Consider the following 19,896-nt stretch of genomic DNA (forward strand, 5'->3'; position numbering starts at 1 on the left):
AGATGACATCATTGTGTGTGCCCACATCCCCCTTCTACACCCACAGCAGACATCACTAATCACTGGCCACACTTTCCTGTTGAGGTGATATTCCATCTTGGGTTCTTTTCAACCCAGGGCCCCAGGCAGCCCTTACCAATCAATCAGAGTTGACATTTGGAATGAAATTCGTTTGTCATCTTGCTTCTGGACGCTGAGGAACCATCAGAGTGTTTTCAGACCAGACTTCCATGGTTAGATTTGCATTTTAGGATGACCAGTCTGGCTAAGGTGGGGAGAAAGGTCCCAGGTGTGGGAGGCTCCAGGCAGTAGATAATCAAGGAGCTGGTGCATAATCCTGTCAAGTGTGGCTGTGAAGACAGAGAAATCTGATGGAGGGTCAATCGTCAGCATTTAGGGATTGTGGAGGAGTAGAGAACATCTGGAATGACACTCTGGATTCTAGCTCTGGGGTTCTCCCCTGAAGGTTGGCAACCAGCAGGGCACAGGCTCACAGCCTTGGAGAACAAGTCCTTGTTTGAGTGGATCCCTGCAGACTGCACACAGGCGGGGTGCTATGAAGGGCTCAGAGTTCAGTGTTCAGAGCCCCCTCACCTCTCGGTGCCACTGGCCCTGCTCGGGGTCCTCCCTCCTCTCAGAGATGTGCCCAGCCCTCCCACTCAGCAAGCACCTTTGCTGCTGCCACTCCACCGTCAGTGGTGCTTGGTGTGAAGGACACTGCAGGCCTCAGTGTCCTCATCTGCAAAATGGGAACAAGAACTTCTTTGCAGGGTTTGGGATAAACAGGTGCTTTAAAATTTATACAAGGCCTTGTTATTCCAAGTATTAGGACTGGAGATCAGGTCCACGCCCAGTTAGGATTTCGATGATGAGGGTTGGGTCCAGGGAGTTTTGGCAGCTTCCAGGTCTCCTCCGGGGCGGGGGACCCACAGCTGCTAACGCCTTCTGTGCCTCTCTTCCCCAGCTCACCGTCTATCTGGGAAAGCGGGACTTTGTGGACCACATCGACCTCGTGGAGCCCGTGGGTGAGTCCCTGGAGGCCGGGGGAGCGGGGGAGGCAGGGCTGGCCTGACCCCTCCCAGAGAAGGGCAGGTTGGAGTGGCCCAGGAATAGCCTGCAGGTCTCCAGAGGGGCCTGGTGCCAAGAATAGGATGTGTGTGGCTTTTGGCTCTAGTCAGCAAAGGCTAACCAAGCAGCTGCTTTCCTCTTCAGCTGAGGGGCCTGTGAGAGGACGCTGTGGGAAGGACAGATGTAAGAAGTGGGGCAAGAATCCTGATGATAAGGACAATGAGGAAGTTGATGACAGCAGCTGCCACTTAGCATGAGGCTTAACTGTGTACCCAACACTGGGGAACTACTATTATTACCATCCCAAGCACGGAGAGGTTAAGTGACTTCCTCCAGGTCACAGAGCTAGTAGATTGCGGAGCCTGGATTCAAACCTGGGCAGTCCGGCTCCACAGATGGTTTGTTCTGCTCCCTTCTGGTGGCAAAGGGTGGGGAGGTGGAAAGAAAGCCTGCTGCTGCTGCTGCTGCTGCCAAGTCGCTTCAGTCGTGTCCAACTCTGTGCGACCCCATAGACGGCATCTCACCAGGCTCCCCCGTCCCTGGGATTCTCCAGGCAAGAACACTGGAGTGGGTTGCCATTTCCTTCTCCAACACATGAAAATGAAAAGTGAAACTGAACTCGCTCAGTCGTGTCCGACTCTTAGCGACCCCATGGACTTCAGCCTACCGGGCTCCTCCGTCCATGGGATTTTCCAGGCAAGAGTACTGGAGTGGGATGCCATTGCCTTCTCTGAAAGAAAGCCTAGAGGCTTGTGAAATGGAGGCTGTCTTCACTGACATGGGGTTCTTACCAGGAGGCTGGGCTGTGGCTGCAGGCACCTTCCAAGGACTTTTTCCACTTCAGGGCTTCTCTCAACCTCAGCACTCTTGAGGTTTTGGATTGGATCGTTTGCTGGCAGGGCCATCCCACGTGTTGAAGGATGCTTGGCAGCATTCCTGGCCTCTACCCATTAGACACTGGGAGTCCCCCCATCCCAGTATGGCAATCAGAAATGTTTTTAGACATTGCCAGATATCCTTTTGGGGGGCAAAATCACCTCCAGTTAGGATTCTAAGAACTGTAGCTCTCTTTAAAGAACCTCAATCTCGTTGTCTCTTCCTACAATTTGTTTGAGGGAGGGAGGCCCGGGATTAACCCTAATTTACAGATGTGGACAGTGAGACCCAGAGAGGTTAAATGATTGAAGAGGGACATGAACAAACCCAGGTGAGACCAAAGAAGGTGACAGGTTGGGAGGTTGGACCCTGGAAACTGCAGGAGGCTAAGTCCAGATGAAGAAAGTGGGATGTGTTGCTTGGGGGAAACATTCACAGAGAAAGTGGCCTGGGAGCTGTCCTGGGGCCAAGAGGGCAGGACAGAGGTGTGGTTCCAGAGCTCAGGTGGGAGCAGATGGAGCAGAGAGCCAGGTGTCAGCTCGCTGGGAGGAAGGTCTTTGTGGCCTTGGGGCGGGAGGCCTGGCAGGTCCCTGGGGTCGCTATGCAGGCTGTGGGCTGCAGAGTCCGGCTCTACGCAGCCCTTCCCTTCCTGGCCTGGAGCCAGATAGCCCTACTTTTCCTCCCAGCCTGTCGGGTGTTCTCTGAAGCTCACCAGCGTCTCTGCCATTTCCATCTCCCCCATGAACTTGGAGGCAGGGAGCAAACATCCCCGTGTTCACCTGTGGCCTGCTCACCTGTGGCCAAGGCAGAGTTTCCTATGGGCTGTCTGAGGCCAGGGCTGTTCACACCTATTAGCCTTTAAGAATAGCAATGGGGTCACGGGGGCTGGGCATCATGGGATCTGGGGAGAAGGGCAGGAGGGATCTGGCTCCCCTTGCACATATAGGCACCCTGAGAACCATTCAGCCAGTGTTCACAGAGCACCTACTTCATGCTAGGCCCTGTGCTAGACTCTGTAGATCCCAGCGAGTCCTGGGGCATCATACCAAGTTGATCAAATGACCCGCAGTGAGAAAAACTTCTTCCCTTACATCATTGAGCAGAGAGAGCATCCTTTGTCTTTAACTGGACTCTGTATTCCCAAGGCCAGGCCTTGGGACATTCTCCATGGTCACATGTGCCAGGCACCGGGTAATACTTTAAATGTGTTAATTCATTTAGTCCTCACAGGAGCCCTATTAGGTGGGTACTGCAGGTCTGCAAATCCCAAATCCAGAAGCCCTGAGAGCACCAAATTGTTCATGAGTTTGACACAGAAATCATTTAGTGGCAGCCTGGCCTGAACTGATGGGAGGTGACTGATGCCTTAGTTAACCTCTTGGTGAAAATAGTTTCCCTGTAGAGGTTTTAATGGGCTCGACAAGGGATGCTGCCCCAGAGCTGGCAGAAGGCATTAGAGAAGATATGGAAGAGGGACCACATGGCCTTTCTATAATTCAAAACTTCTGAATTCCACAGTATACCTGATATTGGGGTTTTGAACCCATCTTATTATTCTAACAGATGAAGAAAGAGAAGTTAAATAACCTGCCTATAGTCGTGAGCTGGGTTTGGCAGGCCAGCCTGGGTCAATGGGTGGAGGGGGCATGGTGGTAACATTCACTGGCTGCTGGCCTTCCCATTTCTCTCATGATGCTTTTGTTTTGTTTATAACAGTTTTATTTATTTTTGGCTGTGCTGGGTCTTCGTTGCTATTTGGCCTTTTCTTTAGCCGCAGGGAGCTTGGGCCACTCTCCAGTTGCGATGCTCGGACTTCTCATTGTGGTGGTTTTCTTGTTGCAGAGCACGGGCTCTGGGGCGCTTGGGCTTTAGTATGTGCAGTGTGAGGGCTCAGTAGTTGTGGCTCCCAGTCTCTAGAGCATAGGCTCAGTAGCTGTGGCACACAGGCTTAGTAGCTCTGCAGCATTTGCGATCTTCCCGGATTAGGGATCTAACCTGTGCTCCTGCATTGGCAGGCGGATTCTTCGCCACTGTGCCCCCAGGGAAGCCCTCATGATGCTTGTGATCGGACAAATGGTTGGGTTTGAATTTAACATGGTGTTTGGGGCTCAGACTTCCCTGGTGGCTCAGATGGCAAAGCATCTGCCTATAGTGCGAGAGACCTGGGTTCAGTCCCTGGTTCGAGAAGATACTCTGGAGAAGGAAATGGCAACGCATTCCAGTATTCTTGCCTGGAGAATCCAATGGATGGAGGAGCCTGGAGGGATACAGTTCATGGGGTCACAAAGAGTCAGACATGACTGAGCGACTTGACTTCACTTTTGGGGGCTCAGAAGTTTGAGGTCGTGTCTGCTCATTCCCTGTCCTTCCTCCAGATGGAGTGGTTCTTGTGGATCCGGAGTATCTCAAGGAGAGGAGAGGTGAGCTGTGGCCCCTGCCCCCAGCCTGACCTCCAGGCTGGGGCCTTTCTGACTCTCTGGCAGAACACTGGAAATAAGAGAGGCAACAAGCCCATCCCTGCCCCTCCCCACTGGTTCTTCCTGTGACAGCTCCAATCAGCATCAGAGCAGGTGCTCCAGCCCCTGGGCAGCCCCGCCTGTACCCACTTTGGGAGACCCTTTTCATGTCTGAGCCCTTTACATCAACCCATCGTGACTGTTGCAAGGCTGGAGGATGCAAATGGAGCAGGAGTTAGGGTCTTACTGTACAGAAGAGAAGACTTATTCCTGACGCAGTCAAGGGATTGTCTAAGGCCAGCAGGAAGACGGGAGGTGGGGGTTGGGTGGAACAAGACACTGGGCTTTCCAGACACCACCTAGCACTGGTTTCCCCACCCTCTAATCTTCCCAATGTGCTTCTTCCCGGCCCCCATCGACCCTGTCGGGCCCTCTGCACATGCCCTGGACTGCAGTGCGGGTGGAGAAGGAACGAACCCATCCAGCGGTCAGCCCTCGCCTCCTCCCCGGGCCAGGCACCTGACACCCTTGTCCCAAGGGCAGCACCGCCCTCCCTGCAGGAGCTCTGGGACAGACGTGTGCCTCCTAGAGACTGGCAGGGGAGCCGGTTCCTGGGCTGCAGCTGGCACTCTGGGTGGGGGCATGTTTGCTACCCTTCCTGGCCCCTCCTCAGCACCCCCTTGCTCCCACAGTTTATGTGACGCTGACCTGCGCCTTCCGCTACGGCCGGGAGGACCTGGATGTCCTGGGCCTGACCTTTCGCAAGGACCTGTTTGTGGCCAACGTGCAGTCTTTCCCGCCGGCCCCTGAGGACAAGAAGCCCCTGACGCGGCTGCAGGAGCGCCTCATCAAGAAGCTGGGCGAGCATGCCTACCCTTTCACCTTTGAGGTCAGGGACTGCCAGCCCCCGGGGCCCCATTCCAGAAGCATCACTTCTAGCAAGCCCTCTGGGCAGGCACACAGGGGCAGCTGGGGCAGCAGCTCCAGGCCACGCAATTTCCCCAGCGTACACTGGGGCCAGGGCACTGGCACTTACGCTGCCTGGTAAGTGTCTCTTCTCTGGCCACTGCCAGAGGTGTCACCCTTACCCCTGCACTACTACCCGGACCCTCCCAAGTCCAGGTCATCGTGGGAGAAGGAGGGGTCGAGGGGGTGCTGCAGAGAAAGAAGGAGTCCTTTCTGGCCCCCGGGTCACTGCAAGGCTGTCTCCTCCTTCATACTGGCTGCCCACTAACCCTGCTTCAACCCAACTCCCAAACAAGAATGGCAAGTACTGGATTTCCCTGCTCAGCTGCCTTTCCACTCCAGGATTCTGGATTTTCAGTTTCTCAGACTCTGATTCTGTGATTCAGTGAAATCCCCTGACTCTGAGAGTCAGAGAAAGAGAGAGGATAAGGAGCCATCCTCTCTGTTATAGACGTATTATGGCTGCTGTAACTAACCATTGCAAACCTAGTAATAATTAAACCTGCCAATTAGAATACAAATGTGTTATTTTACAGTTCTGAAGGTCGGAAGTCAAGAACAGCTCTCATGGGCTAAAATCAAGTGTCAGCAGGGCTGCATTCTCTCTGGAGCTCTGGGAGAGAAACTGCTTCCTTGCCTTTTCCTGCTGCTAGAAACTGCTCACATTCTTTGGCCCCTGGCCCAGCCCTTTTCCATCTTCAAAGCCAGCAATGGCCGGTCCAATCTTTCTCGAATCCCATCACTGTGATGCTGACTTTTCTGCTCCCTGCTTTCACTGTTAAAGACGCTGTGATTATGGTGGGTCGACCTGGCTAATCCAGGGTGATCTCCCCGTCTCAGGATGCTTCACCGAATTACACTGTAAGACCCTTTTGCCCTTGTAGGTAACATTATCACAGGTTTTGGAGATTAGAATGTGAACATCTTCAGGGGCCATTATTCTACCTACCGCAGTGCACATCATAGAAAGACCTTTTCAGCTCTTGTTCTGTGGGGGCTGTGATGCCCTGAAATCCTTGGCTTTATTGCAGGGGCCTCTAGTGTAACATGAGGCATAGCTTAGCATGTTCTGATGACGTAAACATGGTCTGTCCTGTGAATTGCCTAGTCTGATGGAAGGGACGTGGTCAGTCCTTAGGGGCACTGGTCTGATGAATGTGTGTGGGGATGGGAGACCTGGAGAGGTCAGTGGTGAATATGTCAGGTCTCTCTGTCCTCTTAACAGATCCCTCCGAACCTCCCATGCTCTGTGACTTTGCAGCCGGGACCTGAAGATACAGGGAAGGTGGGTCACCCCTCAGGGAGCATCCCTCTGGGTTCAGGACACTGTGTCCTCGGGTCCCCAGCTCTCTGTCTGGAGGGTGCTGGAATTCTCCCTGTAGAAGCCTCCTTGTGTGTAAGCTAGGCTGATCCCACCTCAGATAAGCAGTCTTTTCAGACAGGGCGGCACATATGGCATCACCCTCACCCCCTACACTCAGTTATGTGCCCAGAGCCTCTCCCAAGTCACTCTCGCTGGCCTTGGTGTTGGCTGAAGAATGTTCTCTGGCAAACTGTCCGGTCTCACAAACCCTGTGTGGAGGTGGAGTCATCACTGTCTCACAGATGGGGAAACTGAGGCTTGGACGTAGGTGACCCCACAAGTGTTCCAGGCCTCGGAGCTTGGAACCTGTTTCCTCATCTGTGAAATGGATGTGATGGGATGTACCTCATCATTTGGTCCAGAGGGTAGGGCGAGATGTTGAAGGGGTGCCCAGTGCAGGGTCTTTGTGGTTGGGGTGGGGGTGGGGGGTGGGTGGTCCTAAATAGGACTGCTGAAAGGCTTGTTGTTATTTCTGGGCAACTGCCTTGTTGGGGACCGTGCCCCCCAGACAGCTAGGACTCTGGAGCGGAGCTGGTCACGGAGCAGCTCTGTGGGAGGGTCAGATGAGGGAGGCAGCTCCGCACAGGCTGAGTGCAGGGCTCCCAGTCAGACGAGGGGGTCAGGCCTGGGGAACTGATATTCGCATGCAGCGGCCTCGTTAAATGAGAGGGTGGGTAGGCCGTGCTCAACGGAGCTGGCCCTCTCCATTGAGGTCAGTGACCCTTCCCTGCAGGCCTGCGGTGTGGACTACGAAGTGAAAGCCTTCTGTGCGGAGAACCTGGAGGAGAAGATCCACAAGCGGTGAGGAGGGCGCAGCTTCTACCCGTCTGGGTGCGGGCTGCCTGCTGGCAGAGGGAGGGAGACAGGACAGGCATGGTTCATTCGGAGGAAGACAGAAGTAACAATGCCTGGAAGTGGGAGAGGAGGGGCCTTGCATTCCAGCCTTGGAAACTCCAAGGGCACTGGGGAAGGCTGGCAGGTGGGGAGGGCTTCCTGGGGGAGGTGGCTCTATTACCCTGACTCAGGCCTCAGCACTTTTTCCTTTGCATCACTGTACCCACTTCCCTTATCGCCCTGCCTCTAATCTCTTCCTCTCCAGACTGCATGTCCTTTAATTTTGTTTTGGAAAAAAATCTGAAATTCAGATTGTTTTAAACAGTGAGCAAGATGTTTCCCGGCCAGCTTGGACCCCCATTTCCCAGTTCTCCTGGGAGGTCATCAGCAGGAGGTTGTGGGGGTGGGGTAGGGGGTGTCAGTAGAGGCTTCTGAACAGGGAAGGGAAGTGGAGAAAGTGAACCCACCCAAGGCAGACAGAGGAGGTCTGCCATGTCTCAGAGAGGGGAAGCATTTTCCTGGAGAGAGACAGCCCTGGGCAGACAGACAGCCCAGGCCAGCAGCCAGAACTAGCTGGCCCTGATTTATGGGGTGAGCTGCCCAACCCTGCTCTCATACCTGCCCCTCCTGGGGTCGGGCTTTGCTTTGCCTCCTGGCAAGGCTGGCCAGGGTCCCCAACTCTGCGTCCTGCAGCAGGCTTCCAGAGGACGCAGCATCCTCTTAGGGAGTGGGCTGAGTTTGCCACCTGGTGGTCATATGATGCATTGCATATCTCCAACTCCAGTTGGGCAACTTACAGCATGTAGGGAGATGAGACCTTTGTCCCTTGCTTCTCTGTTCCCCGTTTCTTCTTAAGATTTGCGACCAGGAGAAAGGAAGGGCGGTGTAGGTTTTGGTCAGTAGCCTACCTAGAGCAAGGAAGGGGAGGCAACGTTGAGAGCCAGCCCTCTCAACCTATTACCAATTTGACATTTTAAGTACGCACCAGAATTTACTAGTGATGATAGAGCAACTCACACTTACCAGCTTACTAGGTGCCAGACACAGTTCAAAGTGATGGACGTGTGCAAACTAATTTAATCCTCACGACAACCCTAAGAAGTCGGTCCTGCCGTCATCGCCATTTTACAGATGAGGAGACTGAGGCGTAGAGGTTAATTTACTCAAAGTCATATAATTCATATGGGGAGGATTAGGGCTTATAAAAAAATGATTTCTTTTTTATGTAGATCATCTCTAAAGACTTTATTGAATTGTTACAATATTGCCTGTGTTTTATGTTTTGGTTTTTTGGCCGTGAGACATGTAGGATCTCAGCTCCCCGGCTAGGCATCAAACCTACACCTCCTGCATTGGAAGGCAAAGTCTTAAACTGGACTGCCAGGGAAGTCCAAGAGCAAGGACTTCAGCCTTGGTTATCCAGCTGTAGGAAATGGAGGTGGCTTATCTGAGAAGTGGGAATGCTGGGACTCCACCTGACTGCGTCCCCATCCCCTCACCAAACCTTGCTGGCCCTGTTTCCTCCCTGCGCCCATCATGTTCATTGAGCCCCACCTGGTCTCTGAGTGTCCATCCTCTTGCTGAGTCTTTATTCTCTGTACTGGCCTCTCTCCCGCTAACGGAATCTGCACCCCCGTCACTGAATTCCATCGCCTCTCCACACCTTCGTATCTTCCTGGGGCCCTTGTCCCCTGTGTATATTTTTATTTAATAGCTATTTAGTAGGTATTTGGGAGAAGGCAATGGCACCCCACTCCAGTACTGTTGCCCGGAAAATCCCATGGACGGAGGAGCCTGGTAGGCTGCAGTCCATGGGGTCGCTAAGAGTCAGACACGACTGAGAGACTTCACTTTCACTTTCCACTTTCATGCATTGGAGAAGGAAATGGCAACCCACTCCAGTGTTCTTGCCTGGAGAATCCCAGGGACGGCGGAGCCTGGTGGGCTGCAGTCCATGGGGTCGCACAGAGTCGGACACGACTGAAGCGACTTAGCAGCAGTAGCAGTAGGTATTTGTTATATCGCAGCCAGCACTGTCTTAGATACTGAGAATACAGCAGTGAACAATTTAGACAAAAACTTCTGTCCTTAAAGCAGGAGTCCCCACCCTTTTTGGAGCCAGGAACTGGTTTCTGGCCGAACAGGTTTCTGAACAGGAAGACAGTTTTTCCGTGGACCAAGGTCGGTGAGTGGGTGGGGGATGGTTTGAGGATGATTCAAGTGCGTTGCATTTATTGTGCACTATTTTCCCATTACTATTACATAAGCTCCTCCTTTGATCATCAGGCATTAGATACCGGAGGCTGGGAACCCCTGCCTTAAAGGGCTCATACCATTAGCGACATAAGGGATGCAGAAAGTGGAACGTGGTCTCTTTCTCAGCATCCTGGTGGTGGTGGTGTAGTTGCTAAGTCATGTCCGAGTCTTTGTGACCCCATAGACTGTAGCCTGCCAGGCTCCTCTGTCCATGGAATTTTCCAAGCAAGAATACTGGAATCTTCCAGGCAAGAACACATGGAATCTTCCAGGCAAGATCCTTCTCCAGGGGATCTTCCTGACCCAGGAATCAAACCCAGGTCTCCTGCATTGCAGGTGGATTCTTTACCAACTGAGCCACCAGGGAAGCATCCTGCTGGCTACCAAAACACAGATCCACATACAGTACTGTCGTGGGGTGGCTTGGCCTCTGACTGGTGGGAGTTCAGACCAGGAAAAGAGCAGAGTGGGTGGATCTAGGAAGTTTCCTGGAAGAACAGGTGTTTGACTGAGCCTTGCAGAAGGAAGCAAATGAAGGCAGAAGCTGGAAGAGAGTGTTATAGGTTGGGACCTAGGGTACGCAAAGCTTCAGAAATAGGACTAGAGGGACCATCAAGCATGACAGTGAGGACCTAGAGGAGGCTGGGGACTCCCAGGATGGAGGAGGTTGGAGTGGGACCAGATGGTAACAGGGCCCTATGCCAACCTTTGCAGTTTGGACTGGAGTCCAAGGAGATGGGAACCATGGCAGTCTCTTGAGCAAGAGAAGGATGTGAGGGTCACAAGGGAAGGGGATAGAGGCAAGGGACTCTGGTCATCATTTGCTCTGCCCCTGTCCCCTAGGAATTCTGTGCGCCTGGTCATCCGGAAGGTTCAGTATGCCCCAGAGAGGCCTGGCCCCCAGCCCACGGCCGAGACCACCAGGCAGTTCCTCATGTCAGACAAGCCCTTGCATCTGGAGGCCTCCCTGGACAAGGAGGTAGGAGGTTGGGGCTTGGCATGGGTGGGGCTGCCCTCCCAGGGCTGGAGCCTTAGATCCCAGCTCTCTCACAGCCTCTGGGGTTCCTCGGGTGGGAGCTTCTGGCTCCCACCCGAGGACCACAGGGCTCAGGGAAGCTGAGACCTCCTTGGGAGATTTGGAGAAGCCTCTGGGGACTGAAGGGGTGACGGGATGGGCATGAGCCTGAAGGATGCGGTTGACTTCAGAAGTCAGTGTGCCTTCTGAAGAATCCTGGGTCCTGGCCGTCCCCCTGCATCCCCATCCCCCTTTGAAATGTGAGCACCCCCTCTGCCTCTCAGGGGCACAGTGAAGGCAAGTGCTTAGGCCAAGATATAAATCGAGGCTCTTCATTGAGGTTTCAGAGCCAGTTCCCTCACAGAGTGGGTCAGCCCCTCCCCACCTCTCTCCTGCTTCTTCCAGATCCTCCCAGGTCTAAATTCCAGGCAGCCTGAGCTGGCAGGGACTTGACGTATCACTTACTCCAGCCCCTCCAATGGACAGCGGGGGAAACCAAGGCTTAGATAACCTGTCCAAGGCCTTACCGCTCTCATCTTTATTATTGTTAGTATTACTGTTATCATTACTTTTGGTGACCAACCCAGGACTGGAGCCCAGGATTGTACTGTGCTTAGTCACTCAGTCATGTCCAACTCTTTGCGACCCCATGGACTGTAGCCCACCAGGCTCCTCTGTCCATGGGGATCCTCCAGGCAAGAATACTGGAGTGGGTTTCCATGCCCTCTCTCAGGGGATCTTCCCAACCCAGGTCTCCTGCATTGCAGATGGATTCTTTACCATCTGAGCCACCAGGGAAGCCCAGAGCCTAGGATTATTACCTTCTAATTCAATTATCTTTCAAGGTCCACAGAGGAACTTAAATCTAACATGCCTGGTGGCTTAGCATCAGTGGGAAGTGACTGATGAACTTGGGGCCAATGTCAGAGTGGCCAAGACCTGGGGAACCCCAGGAGATGTGTGTGGGGCCTCATTTCCCTCCCCTTCATCTAAAGCTTTGGAATCTTACCCCCCTCCCTGGCTACTTCTTCCACCTCCCAGATCTACTACCACGGAGAACCCATCAGTGTCAACGTCCATGTCACCAACAACACCAACAAGACGGTGAAGAAGATCAAGATCTCGGGTACCCAGGCAGAGGGCCAGTCCAGGGGATGGGCAAGGGGACTCCTCCCAGGGGTTGGGGGCAGCCGAAGGCTCTCCCTTTGTTAACAGCCCTGTAAATAACTACTAGCCTGAAGGGAAGACTAAGGCCTGCTCTAAGCCGAAGGATAAGGCTTTTGAGGCTGGTAACAGGCTGCTTACTGGCCAGGTAATGAGTTTACTGTTGAAGCCCTTCTTCTAAGTTCCCTTGACAGAGCTGTCCTTGAGGGGGAGATTTTTGGTAATGGAAGGAAGTGGGCCTGTTCAGGCTGCCCTTTGGGTGGAGGATGGGGTCCATCTCCTGCAGAAACTCCTGGTGGCCTCTGGCTGTTACCTGGGGCTGAACATCCCAACTGAGAGAGCCTGGGGGCCTGGACTCACCCACCTCGTTTCCCTCTTTCTCTGCAGTGCGCCAGTATGCAGACATCTGTCTGTTCAACACAGCCCAGTACAAGTGCCCTGTGGCCATGGAAGAGGCTGAGTAAGTGAGCACAAGCCCAGCCTTGGATGGGTGGAATCAGCTGGGGAAAGGAGAAGCCCTGGGTCCAGTTATAGGCCCAGTAGCTCTGCTCCACCTGGCAGAAGGTCTGGCCTCAGACTTGCTGCTCAGCATAGATGGCCCTGAATAGCTTTTTGAAAAACCACCCAGCCACTTGGTTTAGCTACAAGGAAATACATGCTCCAGTCAGGGAAAAGACCCACCAAAACTAGAATGACAAAATAAGAGCTAGTGAATCTGCGAGGAGCGGGGCTATGGAAGCCTAGACTGCCTGGAGCCTTCTGCATTGGGGTTGCCGCTGCCCCCAGTGTGCAGAGAAGGAAGTGGGGGCAGAGAGATGTGACTGCTCAACCTCACAGGGCTGGGCACTGGCAGAGCTGGGGCTCCAAGGCTTGCTGCACCGCAGCTCTCTTATTGTTGCAAAGGGGCTGGGGGGTGGAGCAAAAGTAGGTAAAAACTGAACAATCCAAACACCTTACACACGATGGATAGAGATGAGATACAGCAAGTAAGGTCTTCATTGTAGAACTTAGGAGGTGAGTGATCATTGCACAATTCTTTCAGTTTTCCTATATGTTTGAAATTTTTTCACAGTAATATGTTAGGGGAAAAACAGGCCACACTCTCTCCACTAAAAAACATTATCCTAGTCATACAGCACAGGGCAAACAGTACAATGAATTTTTTAAAACTTGAAGCTGCCTAGAAACCACGAATGAAGTTGTTGGGTCACCCCAGAGTCACTGCTGTTTGCATGTGGAGCATAGACGTCCCTTTTGGGTGGCAGTGGTCTCCCTGCAGAGCTGGGCCTAAAGGTGGGCCCTTCACAGGAGAGGGAGGCTAGAGCAGGGCTCTGTGTCCTGGGTGGGCTGGGGGTGAGGCTGGGGTTGGCTCTGGGGGCATCTCCACACTAGTCTCCCTTCTTTCCAGTGACACAGTGGCACCCAGCTCTACGTTCTGCAAGGTCTACACGCTGACCCCCTTCCTGGCCAACAATCGAGAGAAGCGGGGCCTCGCCCTGGACGGGAAGCTCAAACACGAGGACACGAACCTGGCCTCCAGCACCCTGTGAGGACCCACCCTCCCTGGTCCCAGGCTCCCCACTGTGTGTTAGTCGCTCAGTCGTGTCTGACTCTTTGTGACCCCATGGACTGCAGCCTGCCAGGCTCCTCTGTCTGTGGGATTCTCCAGGCAAGAACACTGGAATGGGTTGTCGTGCCCTCCTCCAGGGGATCTTCCCCACCCAGGGATCGAAGCTGGGTCTTCTGCATTGGAGGCAGATTCTTTACCATCCTCCCCCAGATGGATCCACACCCACCTTGGTCCCAGCAGGGCCAGCACAGGCTCAGGCTACCCTCTCCCCGACCATTGTCAAGGGCCCGTCCTCATGAGCTTGAACTGCCAGGGAAGCTGTCACCTGATCCCACCCCTCTCCAGGGGTGCCCAGAGAACACGATGGACCACTCCACCAGGCTCCCTTAGTCAGTGCCTTGCCCAGGGGAGGGTGACATGGAGAGGCTTTGTGCAGGAGGCAGCAGCTCCTGACCTGGTTGTGTCTTCAGCTGGATAGAGTGCATCCCTGAGGCAGAGCAAGGCTGGAAGGAAGGATGGAAAGAAGGAAGGAAGGGTGGGAGGGGCTTCTGGAAGGGTCCTGGGAGGAGAGGATGAATGAGGACGGGGTCTGGGAGTCCAGAGAGATGAGGGTGGTGAGCTGGGCTCAACCACATGTGGAGGTGTCTTGGAAGGAAGGGATCCCAGGGATCTTACCCCAAGGTCACCACTGCCTCTCTGAGGCTACCCTGCTCTAATGGAAACCGGGGGGTATGAGGACCCCTCTTGCCCTACCTGCTGAGGTCTGGCCCTTCCTGGGGCCTGACCCACCTCTGCAGCACCTCCCTTCCCCTGCCCACTGCCCCCTCCTCTCTGCCAGCAGCAAGAGAAAGGGAAGCCACCCAGCAGGAAGAGCCCACCCCTTACCTCCTTGCTGGGACTTGGGCTCTGGGCGGGAAGGAGCTGGTTCCCAGGGCAGCACAGTCAGACCTGGGGCCCAGTGCTCTGAGCTCTTGCTCCCCAAGGGAAGACCTCGTCTTTCTCACACACCGGGCTCCGCCTGCACCTGGTGGCTGAGTGGTCAGGAGGGGACCTACGGTGCTGCCCTGGCGCAGCCCATCCTGCCGTGTCTCACAAGACCCATGAACTGGCTTCCCTATGTCGCCTTGCAGGTTGAGGGAAGGAGCCAACCGGGAGATCCTGGGCATCATTGTTTCCTACAAAGTGAAAGTGAAGCTGGTGGTGTCTCGTGGCGGGTGAGTGCTCCAGCCCAGCCCAGCCCAGCCCAGCCCCCAGAGGGTGGGCAGGAAGGTCCCTGACGGCCACACCCAGTGCCCCATTCTGCCTACTTGCTGGATCTTGTCTTGTTCCTCTTTCTTCTCCTCCACCCTTTTCCCTCTCCTGTTTCAGAGGCTTTCAGCCCCTCTCTTTTCCTCCCCTCTTTCTCCCCTCCCCCTTTTCTTCTTCCTTTTCTTTTACCTCCTCCTCCTCTTCCCTGTCCCTGGTCTGGGCACATGGGAGGTGGCGGGAACTTCCTAAGAGTCTGTGCTGTGGGGTTTCCAAGGGGTGCTGTGCCCCTCATCACATCTCAGGGCACAGCACCCACCATACCCCCACTTATGCCCAGGCTGATCTGCTGGGGAAGTGGCTCAAGGAGCTCAGAATCCCAGAGCTGGATTGAGGGTGCTCTGACTGTCCCACTTAACAGATGGGGAAACAGAGGCCAAAACAGTTCCCCACACATTTCCCGAAATCTCCTTCTCTAATCTCAGGTCACAGGCTGGGTGCTGGGGTAACGACAGTAAACCAAACATATTCCCTGATCCAGAGCAGAGTCGGGTGGAAGCCCAGAAAGAACTCACACTTTTCCCGATATACTAAGCCAACAGGTTGTTATAAATCTAGAATTAGGATTTCTAATTTGTCAGAGGGATTTTTTTTTAATTCATAAATTTCTTTGAAAAGATTGGAAAGCTAATAGCATTAGACATCAAGTCTCCTTTATTTTTAGAATAATGCCTCCTGTGGTGGTGGTGTATAATACTGGCCATGTATTATAGGACATCTCAGAATCACAGATCTCAAATCCTGTGTCCTCTGACCCTTGCAAGACCCTGTGGGTCTTGTGCCTCAGGCTCCTTCTTGAGGCATCCTCAGGGCATCCTGAAGTACTTCCTTCTGCTATTGGATAGCCCCAGCTTCCCCAGGGCTGGCAGCACAGGGCTGAACTTGTGTGTCTCCTTTACAGAAGAGGACCCTGGGGCTGCCCTCGCAGGGAGTTTGGCTGAACCGGGCCTGGTTTCAGTCCCCCTGGCAGGGCTCACACCACTTCCATATATCCCTGATGAGCGGTTACACCTGGGGTGGGAGGAGTGTGTCCCCGGGTCTAACCTACCCCTAAGTGTGGTGAATGAACGTGCTTTCTGTTTTCTTCCTCTCTGAACTCTCTCCTGACCACTTCTTCCGCCTCCTCTGACCCACCCAGCCTGTTGGGAGATCTTGCATCCAGGTAAAGCCCCTCCCTTCAACCTAATCAACCCACCTTCCTGAAGGGCCCAGAGACCATTGTCCTGACCGTCCAGAGCCACGGGCCCTGGGTAGGAAGGACTCTTAGCACTCAGGTTTTTGATTGCCAGGCTCAGGCATGTGCGGGGACTAGGACTGTCTCCGGAGGGGCTGGGGAGGTGCGGTTTCTCCTTTCAAACCTTGCCCTGCTCTTCCATCCCACCCAAGTGACAAGGACCTTTGCAGACAGCAACATGGGCTTCAGTGATCTGGGGACTGGCCCCCAATCAGTCTGTTTTACAGGATGTTTTGGATAAACTTAGGGTTTGTGGCTTTCAAACCCTTCTACATGAATGAGAACTAACTGCTGGCTGAGTGTTACTAAGAAGTCCTGAGGAGCTCTGCTTCTGTAGACAGACTCCTTGGAACCAGCTGGATCCACGTGCATTTTCCACAAATTCATGTGCCCCAAACCCAGTGGTTTTGCTTCCTCCTGTCCCAGGAAGCTAATATTGCTCATCCCAAGAAACCTTAGTCCGTTAGGAGAAGTGAAATTAATTCAATTCAAGTTGATTCAATCTAATTCAGTAAGGAGTTCTTGAACCCAGGCTTGAGCCCAGCCTTGTGAGGGAGACTGAGGTCCCAGAGAGGAACCAGACACATTCCCTGCCCATGATTGCTTGTCACCTGGTGGAAGGAAGGTTAAGGTCCACATTCTTCCATCCATATTCTGGATGGCGGTCTCAGTCTTCCACCAGCTTCCATTCTGATAGCTCAGTTTCCTAAGTGAACTGAAGAAGCTGTCCTCTTTGGAAGCAAAAAAAAAAAAAGCAAAAAACAAAACCAAAGTCAAACAAAAAAGCCACATTGTTTCAATAGCTTTATGAAACCTCCATGTCCCTGTTGAGGGGAAGTCATGATTCTGGCAGGCACAAGCCTCACAGTTTAACCAAGCCTTTTTACCTACATTACCTCCTGGAAGTGGTTCTAGAAGGTGAGTAGAGTTAGCACTGTTTTCTAGGTGAGCTCAGTGAGACTTAAAGATGTAAACTGCTCGTCAGTGAATAGAGGGGTCAGGGGAGCATCCCTTCCTGGTTGCATAGTTGGTTCCCCTGACCACTTCATCCCCTGCCCCATCCTTCCCTCAACCCGGCCCTGGCAGCAAAGTCAGGAAGGTGATGTGCCTGGAGGGGCTCAAGGTTGACAGGGATTTGTAGGGTGACACTCCCCTGCAGAGTAGAGGAGCTTTCCAGCCTGCTTTTGTCCAGAGTGGAGAGAGAGGGTGGGTGGAATCACCTTCTCAATTCCGAGTTGTTATCACACAGGGTTAAGGGTGTGAATTAGGGAGTCAGAATCCTCAGCCTGTCACTTTCTTTTAATAGCTGTAGAGCCTTGGACAAGATACGTTTTCTCCTTGGTCTCAGTTTCCCAATCTGTACATTGGGTATAATAGTAGGGTTGTTGTAAATATTAAAAAGAGTGATTCTAGAGTACTGCTTGGTGTAGAGTCAGCACCCTGTCAGTGTGTGTTCTTGTTATTATTCTGTCAATCAGGGCCAAGGGCAGAGAAGCCTGGTCAGAAGCTCTAGCCAGTAGCACCACCTCGCCCATCCTTCCACCCCCATAGGGCTTCAAGGCTCTGAGCACAGTGTAGACAGCTCTGTAGACAACTGAGACCAGGGTCCCATCCAGCTTGAATTTGATTAAACTGACCTCAGCAGTGCATCATCTAGATTGCAGGGGGCTCGGGCCACCTGGGAGCTTTCATAGGAGCCCCCTGGAGATGTTGAGAGAGAGGAGAGTGAGGGTGGGAGGAGTTTCAGTCAGGAAGTTGGGAAGGGCAGTGGCAGAGGAGGCTGGGATGTGACCGTTGGAGGTCCACAGGATCTTGGGGCCCCTCTGGAGCCACCCGGTAAGCAAGATGCATGCTCACTGCCCCGTGCCACCTCCTAGCTTATGGAAATTCAAGGAGCCTTCTCAGGAAAGGGGAAGTTTCCATTATCCCAGATAGGCTGATGCTCAGAGAGTGGTGGGACTGGGGCTTGGGGCCAGATTTCCTGCCTCTTGGTCCAGAGCTACCTCCTCTGATCACAGAACCTTTCCCAGTCCTCAGACTGATGGGGCATTGAGTCTGGCCTTGAGTCTGGGATTGGGCTCAAGGCTCAACCTGTCTGGGTCTCTTTCAGTGATGTGGCCGTGGAACTGCCTTTCACCCTAATGCACCCCAAGCCCAAAGAGGAACCCCCACATCGGGAAGGTAAGCAGAATCTGTGGGTTCCTGGGATAGGGTTTCCCTGTCACCCCACCTTGCACTGAGTTAGCCTTCAGCCCAGGGTCACCCCTCTTCCCCAGTTCACAGGATCTTTTTTAGGCCCACACTCCTATTTGCATCTGACTCCCCAGTAGACAGAAAGGTCTGGCTCTGTTCTCTGTGGGCTGGGGGTGGTGAGGGTGGTGGGAAGGGCCATGCCAGGAGCCCTTGTCTCGAATCCAGGCACAGTTGAAGGGTCTGCATAGATAGGATGATATCTGGGCACACCATCCCAGTGATATTTCCAAGTGATACCAGATTGGTCGTATTTCATTAAACCTAAGACTGTTTCAGTCAAAAGAGACATTGTAGCACGTACTACAAAGAAAGAAAAATGTCCCCATAATTAAACTATGAAATGCTAATGACTGTAAAACATACCGCAAGTTCAGAGATGTGAAAATGTGAATAAATAGTTATATTAGAGTTAGTGAGTGAGGCATGCAACAAATGAATCTAAGTTGTGTTGGAGACATGCCAAAAAGAGCAGGGTCCAGAGATTTTTCTGTTCCCCTGGTGCTGCTCCCTGGCCCTCCTTGGCTCTCCCTGGACCCTCCTCCCTTCATTTTAGCTGATTTGAGGTGTTTCTGAGACCAGGGACCAGCCCTGGCTTCCTCACTCCCCCTTTCTCCTTTCCCTCCCCTACCTTAGCTTAGTTGTCCCGGGGTGAGGACCTGTGCCCACCTGCCCCCTCACCCACTCGCCAGTAACCCGTGGGCGGTCATCTGCCCTGTGTTTAGTTCCAGAGCACGAGACGCCAGTAGATACCAATCTCATAGAACTTGACACCAAGTAAGCAGAACCCTGCCTGCAGACATGGGCGGGGCGGGCCTTGGGCGGTGGGCGGGGCTACCTGGTTATTTGCATTTATGCTAATTAACCCCGAGGAGCACCGGTCTAACCCGTCTGCTGAGAGCCGCCTCTGCTCGCCTCTTCAGCAACCCGCTTGCCTGCATGTGACTTGAAGGACCCTCGGTGCCTGTTCCTCTTCCTCCTGCCTTGGTGGGGTCTGTCTTCCTCCCTCGTCCTTGCACGTCCGTCAGTCCGTTCGTCCATCCACAGCACCTGGTCGGCTGTCACAGGGCTGGTTTGTGGCCCTGGGCTGGGACCCTCCTGCTTGGCTGGTGTCCAGCCAGTGGAATCAGGCTGTGGGGTGGGGAAGGTTCTGGGGATCTTGTTGTTTCTGACTCACGAGGACCAGTATGGATGGCCCTGTGGTCAAAGGCTGTCACCTCACAGGACAGTGGCCAGAGGGGAGGACCTGGGCAGACGTGAACCACCTCCAGGGCCGAGCAGCTTTCTCGCTCCAGCTCCAAATCTATGCTTCCTTTGTCCTCCAGGAGATGTGTCGGGTCTTAAGTCACCCCATGGAGGATACCCTGTGCAGTTGGCTGAATTCTGTGGGGCTGGGGCCTGGAGAGTGGGCCCACGTAGACATATTTTATTAGTAGAAGGGAGCTCACTGTTCTTAGAGGCAGCCCTTAGCCCTGGAACCCCTCTCAGGCACCCTCTTTCTCCACTCACATTTTTTCTGCTCCCCACCCCTATTGGGCT

At 53.6% G+C, this 19,896-nt stretch overlaps 1 protein-coding gene across 6 annotated transcripts in view; it reads left to right on the forward strand.

Annotated features, from left to right (window-relative positions):
• Positions 1-19,896, forward strand: part of ARRB1 (arrestin beta 1) — a 78,525-nt gene that overhangs the window by 51,846 nt on the left and 6,783 nt on the right. For 5 of the 6 annotated variants that reach the window (XM_070383694.1, XM_070383696.1, XM_070383699.1 and 2 more), the window contains exons 3-15: positions 965-1,025; positions 4,320-4,364; positions 5,093-5,289; positions 6,592-6,651; positions 7,463-7,530; positions 10,663-10,798; positions 11,876-11,960; positions 12,386-12,458; positions 13,407-13,544; positions 14,699-14,782; positions 16,012-16,035; positions 18,218-18,288; positions 19,083-19,134. In XM_070383694.1, coding sequence (XP_070239795.1) covers positions 965-1,025; positions 4,320-4,364; positions 5,093-5,289; positions 6,592-6,651; positions 7,463-7,530; positions 10,663-10,798; positions 11,876-11,960; positions 12,386-12,458; positions 13,407-13,544; positions 14,699-14,782; positions 16,012-16,035; positions 18,218-18,288; positions 19,083-19,134 — 1,094 coding nt within the window. The remainder of the gene's footprint in view (positions 1-964; positions 1,026-4,319; positions 4,365-5,092; positions 5,290-6,591; positions 6,652-7,462; positions 7,531-10,662; positions 10,799-11,875; positions 11,961-12,385; positions 12,459-13,406; positions 13,545-14,698; positions 14,783-16,011; positions 16,036-18,217; positions 18,289-19,082; positions 19,135-19,896) is intronic. The other variant, XM_070383695.1, reaches the window with a different exon arrangement.

The sequence above is a fragment of the Bos mutus genome, chromosome 15, assembly GCF_027580195.1.
Source record: "Bos mutus isolate GX-2022 chromosome 15, NWIPB_WYAK_1.1, whole genome shotgun sequence".
In the NCBI taxonomy this organism is placed as follows: domain Eukaryota; kingdom Metazoa; phylum Chordata; class Mammalia; order Artiodactyla; family Bovidae; genus Bos; species Bos mutus.